The sequence below is a fragment of the Capra hircus genome, chromosome 28 (genome assembly GCF_001704415.2).
Source record: "Capra hircus breed San Clemente chromosome 28, ASM170441v1, whole genome shotgun sequence".
Lineage (NCBI taxonomy): Eukaryota > Metazoa > Chordata > Mammalia > Artiodactyla > Bovidae > Capra > Capra hircus.
In genome coordinates, this window is record NC_030835.1 from 35,257,367 (window position 1) to 35,281,126 (window position 23,760).

Sequence of the window (23,760 nt, forward strand, 5' to 3'; positions counted from 1 at the left end):
AAACTCCTGGGGTAACTGGAACAATAATATCTGGAGCTGAACATTGCGATTTCTCCCTTTAGCCAGTCCTCTCTTCATGTTCTTTGTGGCAGTCTTGTTTGGCCCTGTATTCTCAATGCAATTACCCACTTCACAACCTCTCGGATTGAATCCATAAAGTTACAAATGGTAATAGCTCAATATAGCCCCCTAAAGGAAGGGGAGCTCTGAATATCCTACCAAAACATGAGATGATGCTTTCTACAACAAGTGACAGAAGCATCAAGAGCAGGGAATGAAGAGGAATAGTTAAAATTTTACCTCCTTTTGCCTCTGTAACTCACCTTGCCCCTTGCAAAGTCTGGATCACGTAGGTCATGTAGTCTCAGAAAGTCAGGATTTGCAATCCTAGGAACTGGAGTTTATCTCACTCACCTTGCCCTACTCTTTGCAACCACCCAGCCCCTGCAAACCTGCTTAATCATGCCTGTCCAGGACAGGCATTCCCCTGCCCATCGTGACCACTGTTCCTGCGCACATGAGACCCCTTAGTTTAAATCAGCCTAGTAACAGCTAGTGCTGCCCACTACAGTCCATCTATAAAAACTCTGTAACCCCTTTGTTCAGGGCTCAGAGCTTGGAGTGTTACTCCTCTGGGCCTGCCTAAGTTCTCCAACTCTCTGAGTGTGGTGCTTGGTTTCTTGAGTACTGGTTTCTGCAACATAATAACTTTTATAGAAATGATTTGTGAAGTTTCTAATAATGACACAGAAATGTATAATATAAACTTTCAAGAGTAGATACAAAACTGGATATATATTAGGATTGCAACTATGTAAAGTATATTTATTGGTGTAATAATACATATATTTCAAAAAATATCAGAAGTTATCCCATCAGGATGTTAGTGCGAGTTATTGCTGGAGTATGTACAACTCAGTTTGAACTGGCAAGTCCACTTCTGTGTGGATTTTGTTCACTAAATATGTACTACAGTGGTACATGATCCAAGGCTGATTTAATCTGTGGATGTGGAACTGCACATACAGAGCCAACTGTAAAGTTACACGTGGATTTTCAATAGCACAGAGAGTCGGCAACCAGGAGCCCCATGATGTTCAAGGGTCAACTGTTCTTCTCTTCCAAAATCTTGTCCACTCAATGAAAGGAGCACACAAAACTTTCAAAGGAGAAAATATTTCAAGGTTCTGGTTCAAGGTAGTGACGTTGGCGTGCCTGGTGTGCTGCAGTCCATGGGGTCGCAAAGAGTTGGACATGACTGAGCGACTGAACTGACAGATTAAAAGTGACATTGGGAGATCCTGAACTCACCTCCTCCCAAGAACACACTACATCTACATGTATATACGGAACAGTTTCATTTTAAAGGAACTAAAAAACTGAGTGAATCCTATACATCAGGCAAACACACACATACACAAAAACCAGCCTTGAATCAGGTGTGAAAGGCTTTTACACGATCTTGCTGTAAACCCTACTCCCAGAGCCATTTGCCTTAAAATGTTTATGGCTGTAACTTCCTGAATTGTTTATATCCTCATGAGCAAGAAAAACCTTTGAGGATGTAACGAAGTGTCTAGAAAGAACTTAATGATATTGGAAGCGTCCACATGCTGGGATGGGGGAACATGCTCCTCACAGTTTGCTTTTTATCATGAGACTTACATGCTTCTTACTTGGCTTCTAAAACTTTGAGAGCTCCATCTGGGATCAAACTTAACTGTCCTACTTTCTGATCATGGCTCATGCCCAGGGCTTTCTAGGATTGAACCAAATTTGTTGAGGGTCTGCATGGAAAAACCAGAAATAAGCCACAGAGTAGAAGTCTTGTATTTGGTCTAACTTTACCTACCAGGAGGAATCTAATCAGGAGATTTTACCTTGTGCCAGCCAAGTAGGCACAAGGCCACTGGTGAACTTTCACCAGTCCATTTCAGAGAGGAGTGAAAAGAATCAGACTGGTAGCTACACCAACATAGAAGGCCCTTGGGGTCAGTTGTGAGAAATAATACATGCAATATTTTTAGAATAGGGCTTGGATCCAAGTATTGTTATATAAACACCTGTTATTATTTTATGGTTGTAACAAAATAACATAAAAGACAAATAAAGTGAAATAAAAAGGACCAGTAAGGAAACATTATAAACTATGTTTCACTTTAAACAGAGGATAAAAATTAAAAAATAGGAAAAGGTAGAGAAATGCTGAATGTACAACTCTGATTAGAAGAAAATTTCAGGAAAAAAAAAACCCATTGATTAGCAGCAACACAGAAAAGCTCATGTGTAAATCAACTATACTTCAATAAAATTAAAAATAAAAGGTGAAACTTCATTTTTGTCCATGGCAATGGGACAGAAGTTCAGTATCCAAGAGAACTAGAAACCAATCCTGTAAAATGTAAAGATCACTGTGATTTTGTTTTTAATTAGCAATTTTTATTAAGTAAGTCCTTCCTGGATTATCCAGCTATTCTAGGAAAAGATTTCCTCTTTTATTTCTCTAGTTAACCAGGATTCTGTAGAGTAGACAAGTGCTCAATCGTTCAGCTGTGTCCAACTTTTTGTGGTCCCATGGACTGTAGCCCACCAGGCTCCTCAATCCATGGGATTCTCCAGGCAAGAATACTGCCATTTCCTCCTCCATGGGGTCTTCCAGATCCAGTGACTGAACCTATGTCTCCTATGTCTCCTGCATTGGCAGGCAGATTCTTTACCACTGTGTCACCTGGGAAGTCTGGATTTTGTGGAAGCCACCCTAAAAGACTACATGCAGGGAGAAACAAAAACAGCAAAAGGAGTGAACACTCCCATCTTCATACCAACTTATGGAGACTCTAAGGAGGCAGGATGGAAACCTGAATTCTAGGAACTTCCCAAAAAACTCTGGGAGACAAAGGCTCTCTTGACTTGGTGGAGATAGTGGCTGCAGCCTGGATGGAGACCAGGCACCCAGGACAGGTGGGACAAGTATTAATATAAGGCTGCTGTAAGACAACTGCTTGCCCTTGGCTGCAAAATGGGTAGCAGCAGCCCAGGTGGCTGGAGCCAGTATAATTTTAGGAGAGTACTAGAATCCTCCAAGGATAGGGAAGTGACCATAACAGGTGCCAACTGACCACCCGCCCTTGTGAATTCGCTCGTTCACACGCTCCTCATCTAAATTTTTAGGTGGCTGGTTAGTTAGAGGCTAGGGAGACCACTTCTGTATATATGCTCCTTTCTGAGGTGTAAAGACCTGGCATACAAGCCATCTTTCTATAAAAGCCCCTAAAGTCAGGAACAAGACAAGGGTGCCCATTCTCAACAATACTATTCAACATAGTTTTGGAAGTTTTAGCCACAGCAATCAGAGAAGAAAAATAACTAAAAGGAATCCAGATTGAAAAAGAAGTAAAACCCTCACTGTTCCTCACATAGATCTCACATAGAGGATCCTCACATAGATTCCTCATATAGAGGATCTCACATGATCCTCTACATAGAAAACCCTAAAGACTCCACCAGAAAACTACTAGAGCTAATCAATGAATATAGTAAAGTTGCAGGATATAAAATTAACACACAGAAATCCCTTGCATTCCTATAAACTAACAATGAGAAAACAGAAAGAGAAATTAAGGAAATAATTCCATTCACCACTGCAACAAAAAGAATAAAATAATTAGGAATAAATCTACCTAAAGAAACAAAAGACCTATATATAGAAAACTATAAAACACTGATGAAAGAAATCAAAGAGGACACAAATAGATGGAGAAATATACCATGTTCATGGATCAAAAGAATCAATATAGTAAAAATGAGTAAAGTGCCCAAAGCAATCTATAGATTCAATGCAATCCCTATCAAGCCACCAATGGTATTTTTCACAGAATTAGGGCAAATAATTCCACAGTCTGTATGGAAATACAAAAAGCCTCGAATAGCCAAAGCAATCCTGAGAAAGAAGAATGGAATTGGAGGAATCGACCTGCCTGACTTCAGAATATACTACAGAGCTACAGTCATCAAGACAGTATGATATTGGCACAAAGATAGAAATATAGCTCAATGGAACAAAATAGAAAGCCCAGAGATAAATCTATGTACCTACAGACACCTTATCTTTGACACAGGAGGCAAGAATATATAATGGAGAAAAGACAATCTCTTTAAAAAGTGGTGCTGGGAAAACTGGTCAAAGAGTGGTCTGTAAAAGCGTGAAACTAGAACACTTTCTAACATCTTACACAAAAATAAACTCAAAATGGATTAAAGATCTAAATGTAAGACCATAAACTGTAAAACTCCTAGAGGAGAACATAGGCAAAACACTCTCTGACATAAATCACAGCAGGATCCACTATGACCCACACCTCCCAGCGTAATGGAAATAAAAGCAAAAATAAACAAATGGGACCTAATTAAACCTAAAAGCTTTTGCACAATGAAGGAAACTATAAGCAAGGTGAAAGGACAGCCTTCAGAATGGGAGAAAATAATACAAATGAAGCAACGGACAAAGAATTAATCTCAAAAATATACAAGCAACTCCTGCAGCTCAATTCCAGAGAAATAAGCAACCCAATAAAAAATGGGCCAAATAACTAAACAGACATTTCTCCAAAGAAGACATACAGCTGGCTAACAAACACATGAAAAGATGCTCAACATCACTCATTGTCAGAGAAATGCAAATCAAAACCACAATGAGGTACTATCTCACACCAATCAGAATGGCTGCTATCCAAAAGTCTACAAACAAAAAATGCTGCAGAGGGTGTGGAGAAATGGGAACCCTCTAACACTGTTGGTGGGAATGCAACCTAGTACACCCACTATGGAGTAGGGTGTGGAGATTCCTTAAAAAACTGGAAATAAAACTACCTTCAGTTCAGTTCAGTTTGTAAGTCGTATCCGACTCTTTGCGACCTCATGAATCACGGCACACCAGGCCTCCCTGTCCATCACCAACTCCCGGAGTTCACTCAAACTCATGTCCATCGAGTCAGTGATGCCATCCAGCCATCTCATCCTCTGTCGTCCCCTTCTCCTCCTGCCCCCAATCCCTCCCAGCATCAGGGTCTTTTCCAATGAGTCAACACTTCGCATGAGGTGGCCAAGAGTTTCAGCTTCAGCATCAATCCTTCCAATGATGACCCAACAATCCCACTGCTGGGCATACACACTGAGGAAACCAGAATTGAAAGAGACACATGTACCCCAGTGTTCATCACAACACTGTTTACAATAGCTAGGACATGGAAGCGACCTAGATGTCCATTCAGAGAAGGCAATAGCAACCCACTCCAGTACTCTTGCTTGGAAAATCCCATGGATGGAGGAACCTGGTAGGCTGCAGTCCACGGGGTCGCTAAGAGTCGGACACAACTAAGCGACTTCACTTTCCCTTTTCACTTTCATGCATCGGAGAAGGAGAAAATGGCAACCCACTCCAATGTTCTTGCCTGGAGAATCCCAGGGACGGTGGAGCCTCGTGAGCTGCTGTCTATGGGGTCGCACAGAGTTGAAAACCACTAAAGTGATTTAGTAACAGCAGCAGCAGATGTCCATTGGCAGACAAATGGATAAGAAAGCTGTGGTACACATACAGAATGGAATATTACTCAGCTATTAGAAAGAATCCATTTGAATCAGTTGTAATGAGGTGGATGAAACTGGAGCCTATTATACAGAGCGAAGTAAGTCAGAAAGAAAAACACCAATATAGTATATTAATGCATATATATGGAATTTAGAAAGATGATAACAATGACCCTATATGTGAGGCAGCAAAAGAGACACAGATATAAAGAACAGACTTTTGGACTCTGTGGGAGAAGGCAAGGGTAGGATGATTTGAGAAAATAGCATTGAAACATGTATATTACCATATGTGAAATCAATGACCAGTCCAAGATCGATGCATGAAACAGGGCACTCAAACACTGTGCACTGGGACAACCCTGAGGGATGGGATGAGGAGGGAGGTGGGAAAGGGGTTCAGGGTGGGGAAACATGTACACCCAAGGCTGATTCATGTCAATGTATGGCAAAAACCACTACAATATTGTAAATTAATTAAACCCCAATTAAATATTTTTTTTTTAAAAGCCAGGCATGCTCTCAGCCTAGTCACTTTCAGTTTTCCTTCACACTTTAATGCCTATTGTTAGAAATAAGTTATGCGGTTAAACAGTTAAGTATGAAAAATGATTATAAAATAAATTCTATGTGGCAAAGTGGTAATTTTTCTCTAATATGAGACAGTTGAAGATTTATGTTTCAAGAACTATTTTCTAGAAAAGTAGTTTGCCATCAATCCCATACACGGGCTTGTAGAAAGGCATTCTGAAATAGGATAAAGATTGTGGATAGCCCAGCAACTTGAATCATGTTTGCATTCAGAAAAGAATGTTCTTGTTCATTTGGACTTGACTTTGGGAGAATTCTTTTTTCATTTATCACATTCAAAATACAGGAAGCCCTCCAAATCCAGACTCCCCATTCTCTTCCCTCTTTTTCCTTTCCAGTTAGAACTTAATGCTTTACTACACACGGTAGGCTGTATACTGACTATTTTAGTGTCATTCAAAAATTACTAATTTTTGACAAGAGTCTTAGCTAACTATCAAATTAGTAATCTTTCACTTCTAAAGCATGATTTCAAACATTTACAGTGACTATCTTTGAAAAATATAGTTTCTGTTCCCCTATATTTAGTGACCCATCAGCATTAAACATCATTTACATATCTTGATGACCCAAGATCATTATTAAAAACATCAATCACTGTAATGTGCTCTAGGTGTAATCTCTGGATGCAAATAGATGATTACCCTGTGGTGTTACAGAGTCAAACATGTATTGATCCCCATAACTATCATAGAAGATTTTCTTTAAAAGGTCTCCAATATCACCATGATTCTGATTCAGTGTTTCTTATACGGTTCAGGTACATGATCTCCTGGGTTTAACATAAGTGACTTTCTGCAAAATCAAAAGCTTTCAATCAAGAGCTAAAGACACCTTTTCTATGGCCATCTCCTAGAAGATGGTCTCTTTCTCTGGTATCACTGGTGCTGCTTGGATTGCTAGTATCACTTCAGAAGGTTAGCTATATCTATGTCCCTAATACTGGATCTCATACAATATCCTGTGAGCCCATATTCTAAGTCAACTGATTATACCTAAGTAGATATTAAGGGGGAGGAGTTTCCTAAACACAATCTTCTGTGACAAAGTATTCCAGTAGCTACAAAGCTTTTCCTTTGAAAAATGACTGGTTTATGCCCTGTAAGAAATAGCTGTGACATCTTTGGATGCTTTAAATTGTCCTGTTTCCAGGTAACAAAAACCACACTGTATGTTAGTGCAAAGCTCTGGAAATTCAGGACCACTCTCAGCCCCTTATTCTGCTTAAACCCAGAAGGAACACCATTCATGGCACTTGCTAAGTATAGGAGGAATTAGCAGGAATCCAGAAGAAGCCCACTTTGATCCCTGCAAAACTATCTGGGGGAAGTGACTATATAAAAAACAAGAAAAAAACAGTCAGCCTCCTGACCAGCTGATTGTTCTTAACCACCTTCTGAAAAAGTATCTTAAGGACTGAAAAAAATTCTAAAGTCTAAAGGAACACACAGCCTGAGTGGATTACATCAACTCAATCAATAGTATTTTTTATACAAATCTTTTGTCTTTTCAATTAAATTTGGCCCAGGCACAGAATCACACATGAAGTTTGGGACATTGTCTAATTTATTCCCCCACACCCCACCAAAAAATTCATAGTGGATATTCTTATAAATTGATTAGACAGTCTAATAAGGCTTTATGCAGTGGTGATATTGGTCAACTTTAGATAATGCAGAACATTAAAAAAAAGAAGAAAGCTGCCTATTTCCATCATACAATGAAATAGCAGTTGCCTGGGTAGTGGATGCTGCCCTGGTCAGACTCTTCACCTTCTCCATTTGGTGAACGCTGCCTGACTTCCAGCTGCCAGAGTCTGCATTTCTTTGTTTTAAGGTTTGCTCTGACTCCAGCAGCAGCTAGAGGAGCCCTACAATTAACATCCTCAGGAGATAGCACCATTCAACTACAGAAGACAAACTGGTTACAAATACTCCAACTCCACTGCCTCTCGGGAGGGATAATGCTAATGCAGGTGTTTGCAGAATTCCTCCTCACACCAGAAAAATAAAAGCTTCAAGTACCCATTGGTGTAAACTGCTTTATCAACATACCCTCTCTACCTGTCTCACATCCACTTAAATCATAAATAAACTTGCCTTTCGATCCTTGTCTCAAGGTCTACTTCTGGTGGAACCTAAACTAAGGTAAGCTTTTTGCATTAACACATCCTCTTGCTGACTCTTCTCAAGACTTCACAGCTTTCTACTTAATTGCAAAAAAGTTTATTATGAGTTTTGTCCACTGCCCTTTTCTGAAGGCAACTGAGAGCTGTCAGACCCCCAGCTCTGCTCTGCTGCTCATACTCTGATACAGAAGCTACTAACACAGTTGGGAGACTGACAAGCAGCAGAGCATGTGTGTTCAGCAATCCCAGATAGAGAGAAAATTTGATGCTTGTGGAAGCACTCAGTAAACAACACAGCATGACTGAAATATATTTATATTATTTCTGTGTGAGTGCACACATATATATGCAGAGCTTTATTGTTACTGTCTATTTTAAAAACTGAGTAACATTGTACGTCCTCCGAGGGGGGAAAAAAGAGTTCACTGAAACTTGTACTGTACTCTCTACAGTAGAGAAACCTGTTTTGTGAAAAATATTTTAAATACTTAAAAAATAGGAGGCTATCAGGCATAGTGAACATATTAACATACCAAGCCTGATATGAGGGAGCTGGTTTTCATCTTGGCTATAAAAGTTAATTCTAGCATTTCAAAGCAGTCGTTTCAAGGTTTTGTGCCTCAGTTTTCTTCCTCCGAAGTGAGAATGTGAGGGGAAGCATTCTCTAAGGACCCTTCCTACTCCTGACTTTCAATCTGCCTTCTCTGAGCACAAGGCTTCTGTTTGAAGCAGAAATATCTGCTACTAGCAGCTGGATTGGGAAATGATCATATCAGGTAGGGATGTGCAGCCAACAGATCTGTGCCTTTAACTGACTGAACTGAATACTAAACAGTGGACTCTGTGTGGCTGAGCTTGAAACCATATACCAGCCTCGGTGTCGCTGCTCTCTGAAGTAAAAAGGCCTTTGCTTTAGTCTCTCAGGCATCCATTAAGTCTTAAAAGAGTTAATGATTGGAATCAAGTAGTATTTGTCTGTAACTAATGTATACTTGAATGCATTTTTAAGGTTAACTTAATATATGTCCTAAAAAGAGATTGTATTTTTTCCACCTCTGCTATTCAGCAGACCCTCACCAGCCATCCACTTCATACATAGTAGTGTACACAGGTCAATCCCAATCTCCAATCCATCCCCCGCACAGCTGCTTGGTGTCCACACATTTGTTCTCTACATCTGTGTCTCTGCTTCTGCTTTGCAGTAATAGATTCACCAGCAAGAGTCAAATTCATAAAAGCACATTGGTAAATGTCAGGAGCCAGAGGCTAGGGGTGGGGTGGAGAGGGGAGATGGGGAGCTAAGTGTTTAATGGGGCAGAATTTCAGCTTAGGAAGGTGAAAAATTTGGGAGATGAATAATGCTGAGAGTTTCACCATTTGTATGAACTTAATGCCACTGAATTGTACAGTAAAATATGGTTAAAACTGTATATTATGTGACTTTTATCACAGTAAAAAATAACATTAATAAAAGAGTTAATGATTCTGAAATGTGAAGATGTAAAAATTAAAAAAAGAATAGCACTGAATTGGGAAACTGGTAACACTTTAGACTACAAACCCTTCACATGGCTGAATCACCAAACTCCCAGGTCCCAAAAGATATAGATAAAGACCTGACATGCATTCTTAAGTTGTTTGCAAAGGAAGCAGACACCAACCAGATGAAAACTGCAGACCACAAGCACACAGACTCTACCCTGTTTGAAACTAGAAGGTTGATGATGCTGGAAACTTCCCCTTGATGCCAACCAATCTGACAGCTGTGCACGAGCTGATCATGCACCCTGCAGCTCCGACCCCCACTTTTTTGATGGCTTCCCTGAAAGCCATCACACTCACGCTTTGGAGTGTGAGCTGCCCATTCCACCAGCCTGGCATCCTGCAATAAATGCTGCACTTTCCTTCAACACCACCCAGTGTCAGTAGACTGGCTTTACTGTGGGAGGACAAGTGGACCCAAGCTTTGTTTGTTAACAAGGTCAAAGGATGCTCTGCTCTGTTTTTTCCTTCTCTTTCTGCTCTTTCCCTTTGAGCTTTTTTTGCTTTTTTTATTTTCGCTGTGCATATTTTTAAAAAGTGAAGCAACGTATAGAACCCATACTTCATCCGGAAGGTTGCTCTGTTCCTTTCTCTTTCTAGATACTCCCTGGGCCAGTGAAAGAGACCACCATACTCTTTTTTGTATACACTGGAACTTGCCTACAACTCTAGATGCTTTGAATCAAGAATTTATCCATTTTTGCAATCCCTGCCATCATCTTACTACTATCTGATCATTTCCTCATAGTAGCTATTCAGTTTTTCCATAATGAATATATTCTATATTGATTCATGGTCATCTCACTCACACTGCAGTACCCTGAAAATCTTTGTCTCATAATTATTACACCTTTTTTTTACTCTCAACAATCCGCTTTTTTATTTTCGTCACCCAATGATCCACCAATGCCTTAGAACTCAAGTGTTACTCAAATTTCTCTTACATTAGATTTCTAAGTTATTCAATCTTAAACTCTGAAATTCTGTTCTCTGACTTAAAACCAAACTGCTTTGATCACAACCATCTGCACTTCTCTCTCTATAGTCATTCAATTCCAACAAACATGTCCCTGAATGGGTCTCTATCATGCACAGTCATGGAATTATTTCTGTATTGACAAGTATTTTCTTAAGTGAATTTAAACATTCATCACTCATTCAACAAATGCTATAAAGTACCTTCTAGGTGCCAGACAGTATGGTGGATGCAAAGAACACAAAGATGAATAAAACTGAGCCCCTGACTTGAAGGAGTTCACCACTAGTATAGGCAATGGAGAGGAAAAATAAGTAACAGAAATAGGCATTAGTACTAGAGAAGAGCAACTAAGGGAATACTATGTGAACTGATGTAGGAGCAATAGACTCAGCTTGGCATGTCCTTGAGACAAACTGCTGTGCCACAGGATGCACGGGTACATCTCCACAACATCAATACAAAAGTAGCATTCTTGTTAGATACAGACATATCTGATTTTATGGTCTTTAACTATTTTACAATGATGCAGACTTTTATTTGTATTTACTAAATCCCTTTAAAATAAATTACTGTGACTGAATCTCACAAATACACTGAATGAAAGAAACAAGACACACAAAAATTTACTCTGCATGATTTCAGTTACATAGCATTCAAAAATTGGCAGAATAAATCTATGACGGTAATACTTAGGTGCTGGAGCAGAGGAGTGGATGAGTGGAAGAAGGCTCCAGGGTATGTTTCTGATAGGTGATAATATTCTGTTTGGTAACAGGTTGTTACACAAATACATCCTATATGTGAAAATGAACTGATCTGTATACTTATACTTACAAACTTTTCTATAGAAATATAATATTTCAATAAAAAGTAAAGGGAATGAAGACTTGGAATAGCACAGGTTAAAATGCTAACAGTAAATATATCTGGTTGATGGGAACATGATTAACCTTTGAAACAACATTTCTATGCTTTTGTATCTTCCAACTTAGTAACAATAATCACATCTTATGATTTGACTCTGAATAAAAATACTATTATTTAAAAAATTAAAAAATAAACTATTTTCCTATATGATTTAGAAAACCATTTTCCCCCAAATCTGTCCACATAATTATTTAAAGAAAAATTAAAAATGAGAATTCCAAACCAATGCATTTTTTCAAATTAAATTCACTTAAACTAAAAAACAAAAACACTCCACCCAAACAAATCTTTTTATCTGTAGAGTATTGTAAGGTGCTACATTGGAAAAGGAAATGGGGAGAATTCCATGGACAGAGGAGCCTGGCAGGCTAGAGTCCATGGGGTCACAAGAGTCGGACACCACTTAATGACTCAACCACCAATGTATTAGTACATTAGGAAGAATTGATTTGAAAAATAATGGGGATTCTGGCACTTCCGTGGCTTTCTGAACTTCATTCTTTTATAAATGTAAATGAAGAAGATACTCTTACATTGCTTTTCAGAAATAATGAAAATACCAATGACTTCAGCCATCAGTAAAAATTTTAACCTAGTAACAGGAAAACATTTAAATTGCACTGAATCTGTTTTTATGTCTTAAAGGACATAAAATAGAAACAAAGGAATATTATATCACAAAAAAGGAGACGCTGGAAAACATACCAGAAGAAGCTTCCAGTCTTTCCAGTCGGCTGATTAACCAGTCAAGCGAGCCAGAAAATTGAGCACAGTTTTTACGATTTCCTCTAATTAATGCCGCTGCAAAAGAAAAAGCAGATTTTACAGTTATGTGATTTTCTAATTTGAAACCAAAGTAAGCCCATAGTAGGCACAAAATATTGGATCTAAAACACAATACATTAATCTTATACCAAAAACACATACAAATACACACACATACATATATATCATATACACATAAAATTGAACTGATATTTTAATAAATATGTTTATTAATATGGGGACTGTAAAAACACTGCTTATTAGGAGAAATACGTTTTTGAGAAAGTAACATTTCATATTTCAAGTAATAATGAAGGAAAACGGAAAAGCTAGTGTCCTGGGATTTTCCTCAGTTCAGTTCAGTTCAGTTGCTCAGTCATGTCCGACCCCATGAATTTTCCTCACTTGGGTTCTAATACTTATTGCTTTTAATTAGCTGTGAGAATAAATTATTTAATTTCCCTAGAGTTCAATTTTCTCACCTGTATAATGAAGACATTAAGAGAACATCAGTTTTTCTGAAAATGTAGCACAAGATACTAGGAGATACAACAGGTAAGTGTAACAAACGTACAAAGATGTCTCATCAAATTGTTATAGGAAAAAACAGGGTGTGAGGGCATATGGCTAATGAGTTTGAAAACCTTCCCCGCCGCCCCAGTATCTCTTCTTTCCATTTACAGATTCACAATGCATATGAAAGACTCTAGAAACTAATCTCTGCAGTAAAGTTACCTATTTCAACCTTTTTTTTTTAAACCTAGTAGTGTTTTCAACACCTCTTGAACCAAAGAACCCATTTTATCTGAAATGCCTATGTTACCTTTATGATATCTTTCAACCTAATTGATAAACTCAATTTAAAACTCATGTTTCTAAATCATTCAGTTATTTCAAAGCAAATATGGTAAATATTTTATGTAAATTCTACTCTTATGCCCGTAAGATTGTTCAGAAACTGTATAACTTCTTAAAAATGGCAAATGACATTTTTATATAATATATTTAATGTGAAAAATATGTTCCTTTAAGAAAAAAAATCACAATTTTAAAATCTGGTAGTGCCAGGAGGTAGTTTAAAGAACTGAAGTTTGAGAATGCCACCTGTTCATCTTGTTAAGAGCAACAGGGCTCAATGAAACTAAAACTCTTCCTTCATATTTCCTCTTTCTTCCTCCCAAAAGCTGTTACCTGGACTGAGAGGAAGAAAAGCAATAGTGACACAAAAGACAAGAAGGCTTAGGTTTGTTCAACTACATAAGAAAAGCTCTTTCGTGAATGGAGCCCACATAACATTTGTACAAATATTACAAGGTAATACATTCAATTACTTAGGCTTTCCTCCAGCTCTGGAACCAATAAGAGCCAGTAACCAGGTACACACACACACGCAGACACATAAAATGATAAGTGCCAGGGACAAGAGTGTTGAGGATGAGTTGTGGTAAAGGAGTCTGACATGCTCAGTGGGACTTCCACTTTTAACCTGTAAGAATATCTTTTCCTGACCAAGAAAAATAGCAACCGACAGAAAGTATATGGTGAAGAGTCTCAATCTTAAAGGGTCATTTGCTTAATATTTAACCCCCTCCTTTAATTCTGCCTCAGGCTGTTAAAATTAAAGATATCAACAATTTTCTAGAGGTCAAAAGTGAGAGATAAGGTAATTCTTGAGGAAACTAGGACTTCTCTAGTGGTCCAGTGGTGAAACTCCGTGCTCCCAACACAAGGGGCATGGGTTTGATCCCTGGACAGGGAAGATCCCACATGCTGCAGCGAAAAAAAAAAAAAAAAACCTACCAATGCACAAATAAACGCTTTTAATAACCCATGGAATATTTAAGAAAATCATACAGCAAGCCACTGAGAAAATGTCATTAAAGTTACTGCAAACAAAGATGGTATATAAACTATGCTCTCAGACAACAATGTTAATGAAATTAGTAGAAAAGCAGAAACAAAACTGATCCGCCCAAAATCAGAAATAAAAAACAAACATAAAACTTGAAATTAGTAAGAAAAGCAGGAACGAAAATAAAACCTACATACAAGCTTAAAATTTTTCCAAAATAATACTTTTAATCAATGAGGGAATCAATACCATAATTTTAGAATCTAGCAAATATCAAACATAGGCACTGGCTTACATAACCAACAGTAGATGGTCAAAACTGTACTTAAGGTTTTCTTTTATTTTTTATAAACATTCTAATTGTAAGAAAAAGAAATGCAAAAAAGTGAATGATCGTCTGAGGAGGCCTTACAAATAGCTGAGAAAAGAAGAGAAGCTAAAGGCAAAGGAGACAAGGAAAGATATACCTATCTGAATGCAGAGTTCCAAAGAATAGCAAGGAGAGAGAAGAAAGTTCCTCAGTGATCAATGCAAAGAAATAGAGGAAAACAACTGAATGGGAAACACTAGAGATCTCTTCAAAAAAATTAGAGATACCAAGGGAACTTTTTATGCAAAGAGGGACACAATAAAGCACAGAAATGGTACAGACACACAGAAGCAGAAGATATTAAGAAGAGGTGGCAAGAATACACAGAAGAACTGTATCAAAAAGATCTTCCTGACCCAGATAACCATGCTGGTGTGATCACTCACCTAAAGCCAGACATCCTGGAATGTGAAGTCAAGTGGGCCATAGGAAACATCACTACGAACAAAACTAGTGAAGGTGATGGAATTCCAGTGAAGCTATTTCAGATCCTACAAGATGATGTTGTGAAAGTGATGCATTCAATATGCCAGCAAATTTGGAAAACTCAGCAGTAGCCACAGGACTGGAAAAAGGTCAGTTTTCATTCCAATCCCAAAGAAAGGCAATGCAAAAGAATGTTCAAACTACCACACAATTGCACTCATCTCAAACACTAGCAAAGAAATGCTCAAAATTCTCCATGGCAGGCTTCAACAGTACACAAACTGTGAACCTCCAGGTGTTCAAGCTGGATTTGGAAAAGGCAGAGGAACCAGAGAGCAAATTGCCAACATAGGCTGGATCATCAAAAGGCAAGAGAGTTCCAGAAAAACATCTGCTTCTGCATCACTGACTACACCAAAGTCTTAGACTGTGTGGATCACAACAAACTGGAAAATTCTTCAAGAGATGGGAATACCAGACCACTTAACCTGCCTCTTAAGAAATCTGTATGCAGGTCAAGAAGCAACACTTAGAACTGAATAGGAACAACAGACTGGTTCCAAATCAGGAAAGGAGTATGTCAACCTTGTATACTGTCACCCTGCTAATTTAACTTATATGCAGAGTACATCATGAGAAATGCCAGGCTGGATGGAGCACAAGCTGGAATCAACATTGCTGGGAGAAATATCAATAACCTCAGATATGCAGATGACACCCTCCTTATGACAGAAAGCGAAGAACTAAAGAGCCTCTTGATGAAATTGAAACAGGAGAGTGAAAAAGTTGGCTTAAAATTCAACATTCAAAAAACAAAGATCATGGCATCCGGTCCCATAGCTTCACGGCAAATAGATGGGGAAACAATGGAAACAGTGGCAAACTTTATTTTTTGGGGGGCCTCTACAATCACTGCAGATGGGGACTGTAGCCATGAAATTCAAAGACATTTGCTCCTTGGAAGAAAACTTATGAACAACCTAGACAGAATATTAAAAAGCAAAGACCCTACTTTGCCAACAAAGGTCAATCTAGTCAAAGCTATGGTTTTTCCAGTAGTCATGTATGGATGGAGTGTTGGACTATAAAGAAAGCTGAGCGCTGAAGAATTGTTTTTGAACTGTGGTGCTGGAGAAGACTCTTGAGAGTCCCTTGGACTGCAAGGAGATCAAACCAGTCAATGGTAAAGGAAATCAGTCCTGAATATTCATTGGAAGGACTGATGCTGAAGCTTAAGTTCCAATACTTTAGGCCACCTGATGCAAAAAGCTGACTCATTTGAAAAGACCCTGATGCTGGAAAAGATTGAATGCAGGAGAAGGGGATGGCAGAGGATTAGACGGTTGGGTGCCATCACCGACTCGATGGACATGAGTTTGAGTAAGCGCCAGGAGCTGATGGTGGACAGGGAAGTCTGGCGTGCTCCAGTCCGTGGGGTCACAAAGATTCTGACATGACTGAGTGACTGAACAGAGTTGCTATTAACAGAGTGAAAAATGTTAACTAAACATTCCTTCCAAAATATTCAAAGAGAATATAAAAAATAAGTAGAACAGAAAAAAGAAAAGAAATAGAGCAATAAAAGTAGACATTAATAAGTTAGAAATAGTAGAAGTGATCTATGTAATAAATTGAAAAAAACAGGACTGATCAACACTGTCAAGGATCCCTCCCTTTAAATATAAGCTGAATGCCAACAACTTTAATCAAGAAAAAAAAGGACATAATTAAGAAGAACAGGAATCATACACAGCCACTTATTGCTGTACTGAAATTTTTAAACATTTAGGAAAAAGGATGACTTCCAAATATTTTTTTCATGAAAATTGAACCAAAGAAGAAAATCTAAATAGAATTAACAAAAAGTGAGTAACATTGAAAAGTATGTCAAAGTCAAAAACATTTATTCTAAATTCAGGAAACAAGTCATTGCTATGTTAAACTGTTCCAAAGTAAAGAAACTAAGAAAACTCTTCTAATATATTTTATCAAGACAGTATAACTTTGCTATCTACACCTAATAAAGAGAGCATGCATATCAGAAAACTAAAGGAAACTCTTGGTTATGAATACAGATCCCCAAATCTTATACAAGGAGGCAATTCATAAATCACTATCAGCAGTGCACTCAGTTCACTTCAGTTGCTCTTTGCGACCCCATGGACTGCAGCACGCCAGGCCTCCCTGTCCATCACCAATTCCCAGAGTTTACTCAACATCATGTCCATCAAGACAGTGATACCATTTAATTATCTCATCCTCTGTCGTCCCTTTCTCCTCCTACCCTCAATCTTTCCCAGCATCAGGGTCTTCAAATGAGTCAGTTCTTTGCATCAGGTGGCCAAAGTATTGGAACTTCAGCTTCAGTTATTAGTCCTTTCAATGAATATTCAGGATTGATTTCCTTTACCAACGATAGGTTTGATCTCCTTGCAGTCCAAGGGATTTTCAGGAGTCTTCTCCAACACCACAGTTTAAAGCACCAATTCTTCAGTGCTCAGCTTTCTTTATAGTCCAACACTCACATCTATTGGAAAAACCATAGCTTTGACTAGGTGGCCCTTTGTTGGCAAAGTAATGTCTCTGCTTTTGAATATGCTGTTTAGGTTGGTCATAAGTTTTCTTCCAAGGAGCAAGCATCTTTGAATTTCACAGTTGCAGTCACCATCTTCACTGATTTTGAAGCCCCAAAATATAAAGTCTGTCACTGTCTCCACTGTTTCCCCATCTATTTGTCATGAAGTAAAGGGACCAGATACCATGATGTTAGTTTTTCTGAATGTTGAGTTTTAACTCAACTTTTTCACTCTCCTCTTCAATTTCATCAAGAGGCTCTTCTGTTCTTCTTCACTTTCTGCTATAAGGGTGGTGTCATCTGCATTTCTGAGGTTATTGAGATTTCTCCCGGCAATCTTGATTCCAGCTTTTGCTTTATCCAGCCCAGTGTGTCTCATGATGTACTCTGCATATAAGTTAAATAAGCAGGGTGGCAATATACAGCCTTGATGTACTTCTTTTCCTATTTGGAATCAGTCTGTTGTTCCATGTCCAGTTCTAACTGTTGCTTCCTGACCTGCATACAGATTTCTCAGGAGGCAGGTCAGGTGGTCTGGTATTTCTATCTTTTTAAGAATTTCCCACAGTTTGTTGTGGGTTCATTACTCCAATGAGAGAGAAATATGCTAGAATAAGTCAAAGGTGAAACATATGATGATCACCGTAGGTTCTGAAAATGGATGTACTTCTAATTAAAAAAAAAAAACACTTAACTCTAATAGAATGCCTCTGGAACATTATCCAAGCAAGTGTACATGTGTGTGCATGTGCAGAGTATGTTTTACAGATAAAGTGTGATCTACTATAATTCAGCACGTTAGTCTTGAAGAAATCAGTTAAGGGAGTTTCTTAAGTAATGAAAAAGTATACAGAGAAATGCAAGAACACTCATTCTAACACTGTTTATAATAGCAAAGCTTTGAAAACAGCTTGAATGTGGGCTAAATAAATGATGACACATCCCATCAGTAGGGTAGAATACATCCACTAAAGCCTGATGACAGCTATAGTTACTGCCAAGGAAAGATGCCCACAATATAGAAGTCAGTGGAAACAAATGCTATATAAGGATATGGAGAATATGAGCCCATTTTGGTGTAAGTATATACACAGAATGAAGGAATATTATTTTTTAGAATGTTCCTTAGATTTTTTGAGAAAGATTCTGGTAGGTGCCTGGGATAGAAACAGACTTTGATTGATAAGTGTGGGACTCCCTGGGTCAAAGGGGGAAATTATCTTATTCTAAAACGGGGGGAAAGGATAGACCTGGTGGTCCAGTGGTTAAGACTCTGCACTTCCACTTCAGGGAGCAGGGTTTCAATCCCTGGTTGAAGAACCAAGATCCCACGTGTCCCATATGTGGCCAAAAAATAAGAAATAAAATGGGGGAGGGGAGATGAATGAAGTTAGAAGGAAAATGGCATGCCCTGTGATATGATCCTGCACAGGGACTTTCTGAAGGTGCAATAAATTCTGTAAATAAATAAATGATTTACAATTGTTCAATAGAATGGGAGTTTATATCAGCGAGGGGGTGATAGTCTGCTACAAAGATACTATGTAACCTCAGAGAAACATTAGATAATAAGGAAGAAGCAGGAAAGTGGGAGACAGTGTAACCAAATAACCCCCACAAAGTGTACAGATATCAAAGGCAAGTCTTAGACCCATCTCAGCTCATGAAGCTGGAACTTGGACCAAGCCAACTAAACCTCAGGGATCAGGCCACAGCTGAAGTCCAATAGCAGGGATTTGCTATTGTTTATGTGTGCACGTGGATGTGTAAAGTGGTTTACATGTGTTTAATGCTATAGTGAAAGTGAAAGTCGCTCAGTCACGTCCAACTCTTTGCGACCCCATGGACTATACAGTCCACGGAATTCTCCAGGCCAGAATACAGGAGTGGAGTGGGTAGCCTTTCCCTTCCCCAGGGGATCTACCCAACCCAGAGATCAAACCCAGGTCTCCCGCACTGCAGGAGGATTCTTTACCAGCTGAGCCACAAGGGAAGCCCAGAGAACCACTCTCCAGGGCAAAGAACAATGGCAACTTTACAAGGTGCTTCTAAGTACAGAAACAAGCAAACTCAAGACAAATGTTGTTTCTTCAAAGCAAGATATGCATGCTATACCTTAAAATACTCTGCCATTGTTGGCTAACTGGCCTGAAGGAAAGTTAAAACCTTTCACCCATCAGACTACTTTTCCTCATTTATTTAAGAAATATTAACATAAGTACATCAGGCACTATGGTTGGTGCTGCAAATATAATTTAAATAAAGTGTGAATATAATAAAATTGTCTGCAGGTCTTCTTTGAGCACATTTTAAGCTCCTTTAGATCAGACACTCTGTCTTATTATAACCTTGAGCATTCTCTGAAACTTATACAATGTATGTTATCTCTTAAGGAATAGATAGCATTTAGTCTCTTATGGAATAAGATCAGTGGTTAAGTACAGTAAAACTTAAATACTATAAGCACACTTTGAACCAAGTTTCATAAAGGACATGCATGTTCACTGAATTTTTTCTGATGTTGACTAAATCAATAAAAAGTTTATGGGGAAACAACGGAAACAGTGACAGATTTTGGGGGGCTCCAAAATCACTGCAGATGGTGACCGCAGCCACGAAATTAAAAGACACTTGTTCCTTGAAAGAAAACTTATGACCAACCTGGATAGCATATTCAAAGGCAGAGGCATTACTTTGCCAAAAAAGGTCAGTCTAGTCAAAGCTATGGTTTTTCCAGTAGTTATGTATGGATGTGAGAGTTGGACCATAAAGACAGCTGAGCACCGAAGAACTGATGCTTTTGAACTGTGGTGTTGGAGAAGACTCTTGAGAGTCCCTTGGACTACAAGAAGATCAAACCAGTCAATAGTAAAGGAAATCAGTCACAAATATTTATTGGAAGGACTGATGCTGAAGCTGAAGTTCCAATACTTTGGCCACCTGATATAAGGAGCCAACTCATTAGAAAAGACCTTGATGCTGGAAAAGATTAAAGACAGGAGGAGAAGGGAATGACATAGGAGATGGTTGGATGGCATCACCGACTCAATGGACATGAGTTTGAGCAAGCTCTGGGAGATGGTGAAGGCCAGGGAAGCCTGATGTGTTGCAGTCCATGGGGCCACAAAAAGTTGGACATGACTGAACAACAAAAATCATCAAATCTTTAAACTGTTATTCACTCAGAATATGAAATACAAGTAACACTTGCAGGTATTGAAAGACCATGATTAACAATATTCTGCATTGCTTGTTAGTATCCTCCCCCATGTCCTCACACTTTTGTATTTTAAACTCTAATTCATAATTTCTCAAAATATAAAATCAGAAAATTACAGATGGATTAAGATTTATAGAGTTCCAAGAAAACGCTCACTTTAAACAACAAAATTCTGTAAGGCAATTATCCTTCAATAAAATATAATAAATTTTTAAAAATTATTCAATAAATACTATCTGCTTTGTATCAAGGACTATTCTAGGTGCTGGAGACACAACAAAAAACCAAACTATATTCCTTCTTGGAATTTACATTCAAAACCTAGAAATTCTATGAGAACAGGCCTTAAACAGCATCGACAAATGGGGAGGAAATAGAACTAGAATCCACAAGGATATTTAAAATGTTCAGGTGCTCTTAAGTCTTGTCAACCATAAACAAACAAACAAAAAACCCATCAGAATGTTGTTGGAGAATTTAAGAGAGTAGTCTGTGAGGGCCCAGAGCAGGCTGCGCCAAAACGTGCCTCCACGGCAGACTGAGTATTTTGAATTAAAGTTACTTAAGAAATGGCCAAAGCAAGACAGACACTCTGATTCTCCCATCTGTCTTCCTAAAAGCAGGAAATAAATCTCTCACAAGAAAGATTCACCTCCATTCCCTGCATGTGGAGGTAGAAGGGCACCCTTATTGCTGGAGATGGGGAATTTGCTATCTTCTCCCCTCTCTCTACCCTGAGGGGTGAGAACAGCAACTTCCTTATATAATTTTAATATTAATTAATTTTAATATCAACTAATTAATTAATAATACTAATTAATTGATAATTAATTAATAATTAATTAATAATACTAATTAATTAATTGGCTGTGCCGGATCTTTGTTGCAGCACATGGGATCTTCAGTCTTCGCTGCAGCATGTGAGATCTTTAGTTACAGGATGTAGGATTACGTCCCTGACCAGGGATAGACCTCCTGCATTGGAAACATGGAGTCTTAATCACCAGACCACCAGGGAAGTCCCCAGCTTTCCTGTAAAGGAGAAGGAAAAGCTCTTCGCACACACACAGCTCACGGTGGAGCCAAGACTTAAAGCCAGACAATTTTGATGCCTGAGTCTGTGCTCAGGTCCTGAGCTATGCAGCCCCCATCCCCCACAATCTTTTCCTGCTGGAATTCTGTCTAGAAAGTTTAGCAGGGCAGGGTCATGGTAGTGTGTAAGCAAATTAAGTAAACAGGTATCTCACAAGCTTGATTAGATAATGAATTCCCATCAAAATTAATGACTTTCATTTCATAGCCATGAGATCTTTACCAAGTTGGAAAAAAAGTAATGTGTCTTGGTAATGAAATGCCTTTTTAGGGTTTCCTGGAGAACAAGATGAGAAAAAACTGTAAATACGATTGTCAGGGTAATATCCGGTATGAGCGTGTCTAAAGCCAATGCCCTTCTTTTCTACCCTTAACTGCCTTCCCACAGTGTTTTAGGGCATTTAGGAAAATCTGTGTCCCTAAGATACTGGGAAAATAATCTGGATTTGCAAAAATCTTTCCTTGCTCTATCCTTTCTCAGTCTTTAAAGATTCAGAAACTGGAAACTTACGCCTTCCTAGAAGAGAAGATGTCTACCCTGTTTGTTTTATACTTTGAATTTTCATAAAATGAGTATTCACAGAGAGTTTGCCAAAGAGCATTTTTAAGACATCTTTAGAAAATTTTCCTGGCCTGCAAGCCTCCTGCAGATTAATTGTGTGGATGCGAGAAAAGATGTATGAAAGCATGTCCCAGTGATGCTTTTCAAACTATGAATACCGGTGTCTCTAAGATCCCCAGGTCTTCCAGATGGCAAGCTCATAAATCTATTTTTGTCATTCTGTACCTAAAACACATATTAAATATATTCACATCAAATTTTTAAATTGTTATAGATTATCATTCCCTCCATCTCCCTTTTCTCTCCATGCTAAATAAAACTGCTGAAGTAAAAGAAGGAAAAGGTGAATTTTACATATAACTACATGAGCGACTCTACTGTCTACCTTTCTGCAATGAGGAGGAGGCTTCATTAAGCTGAAGTTGCTGATGGTTGAACCAAACTTTCTGATAGTAGGGTAAAGAGGGACAATGACATAAATATATTGTTGAACTCAAAGTATTGCTGACAATCTAAGAATTCTCCAGCCAATGTAAAATAAACAGTTACATATACATGTCTACCTATTATATGATTACATCAACTTCAGTAAAAACTTTTGGTATCAAATGGTTCTTATGTCAAATAAGCTTTTATTCACTGTTTTTCCTGATCATGAAATCCGTGTTCACTATAATAAAAACAGAAAATGAAGAGTAGTCAAAGGAACAAAAAGTAGTCGAACAAAGTGACAAATCTCATAATTCTATTCACCTGAAACAACCATTACTAAACCATGTGTACACTGAGAATATTCTATTTATATGCAGTGACATAAATATTCTGTCTTTTAACTCAACTAGAAAGAATAAATTAGCTTTCCTTTCATAATCAATTATCTAGCATTGTATATTTCTGTTAATCTATCTTTTCAACAATAAAAGTAATACATATAGCACTTCCCTGAGTGATAAAGAGTCTGCCTGCCAATGCAGGAGACATGGGCTCAATTTCTGATCCAGAAGGATCCCGCATGACATGGAGCAACTAAGCCCGTGCATCACAGCTATTGAGCCTGTGCCCCAAAGCCAGTGTCCCACAGTGGGAGAGGTCGCCACAATGAGAAGGCCTCTCACAGCCAACCAGAGAGTAGCTCCCATTTGCTG

At 38.4% G+C, this 23,760-nt stretch overlaps 1 protein-coding gene across 1 annotated transcript in view; it reads right to left on the reverse strand.

The window, feature by feature from the left end:
- Window positions 1–23,760, reverse strand: part of RYR2 (ryanodine receptor 2) — an 814,256-nt gene that overhangs the window by 359,774 nt on the left and 430,722 nt on the right. The window contains exon 17 of the mRNA XM_018042460.1: window positions 12,459–12,554. Coding sequence (XP_017897949.1) covers window positions 12,459–12,554 — 96 coding nt within the window. The remainder of the gene's footprint in view (window positions 1–12,458; window positions 12,555–23,760) is intronic.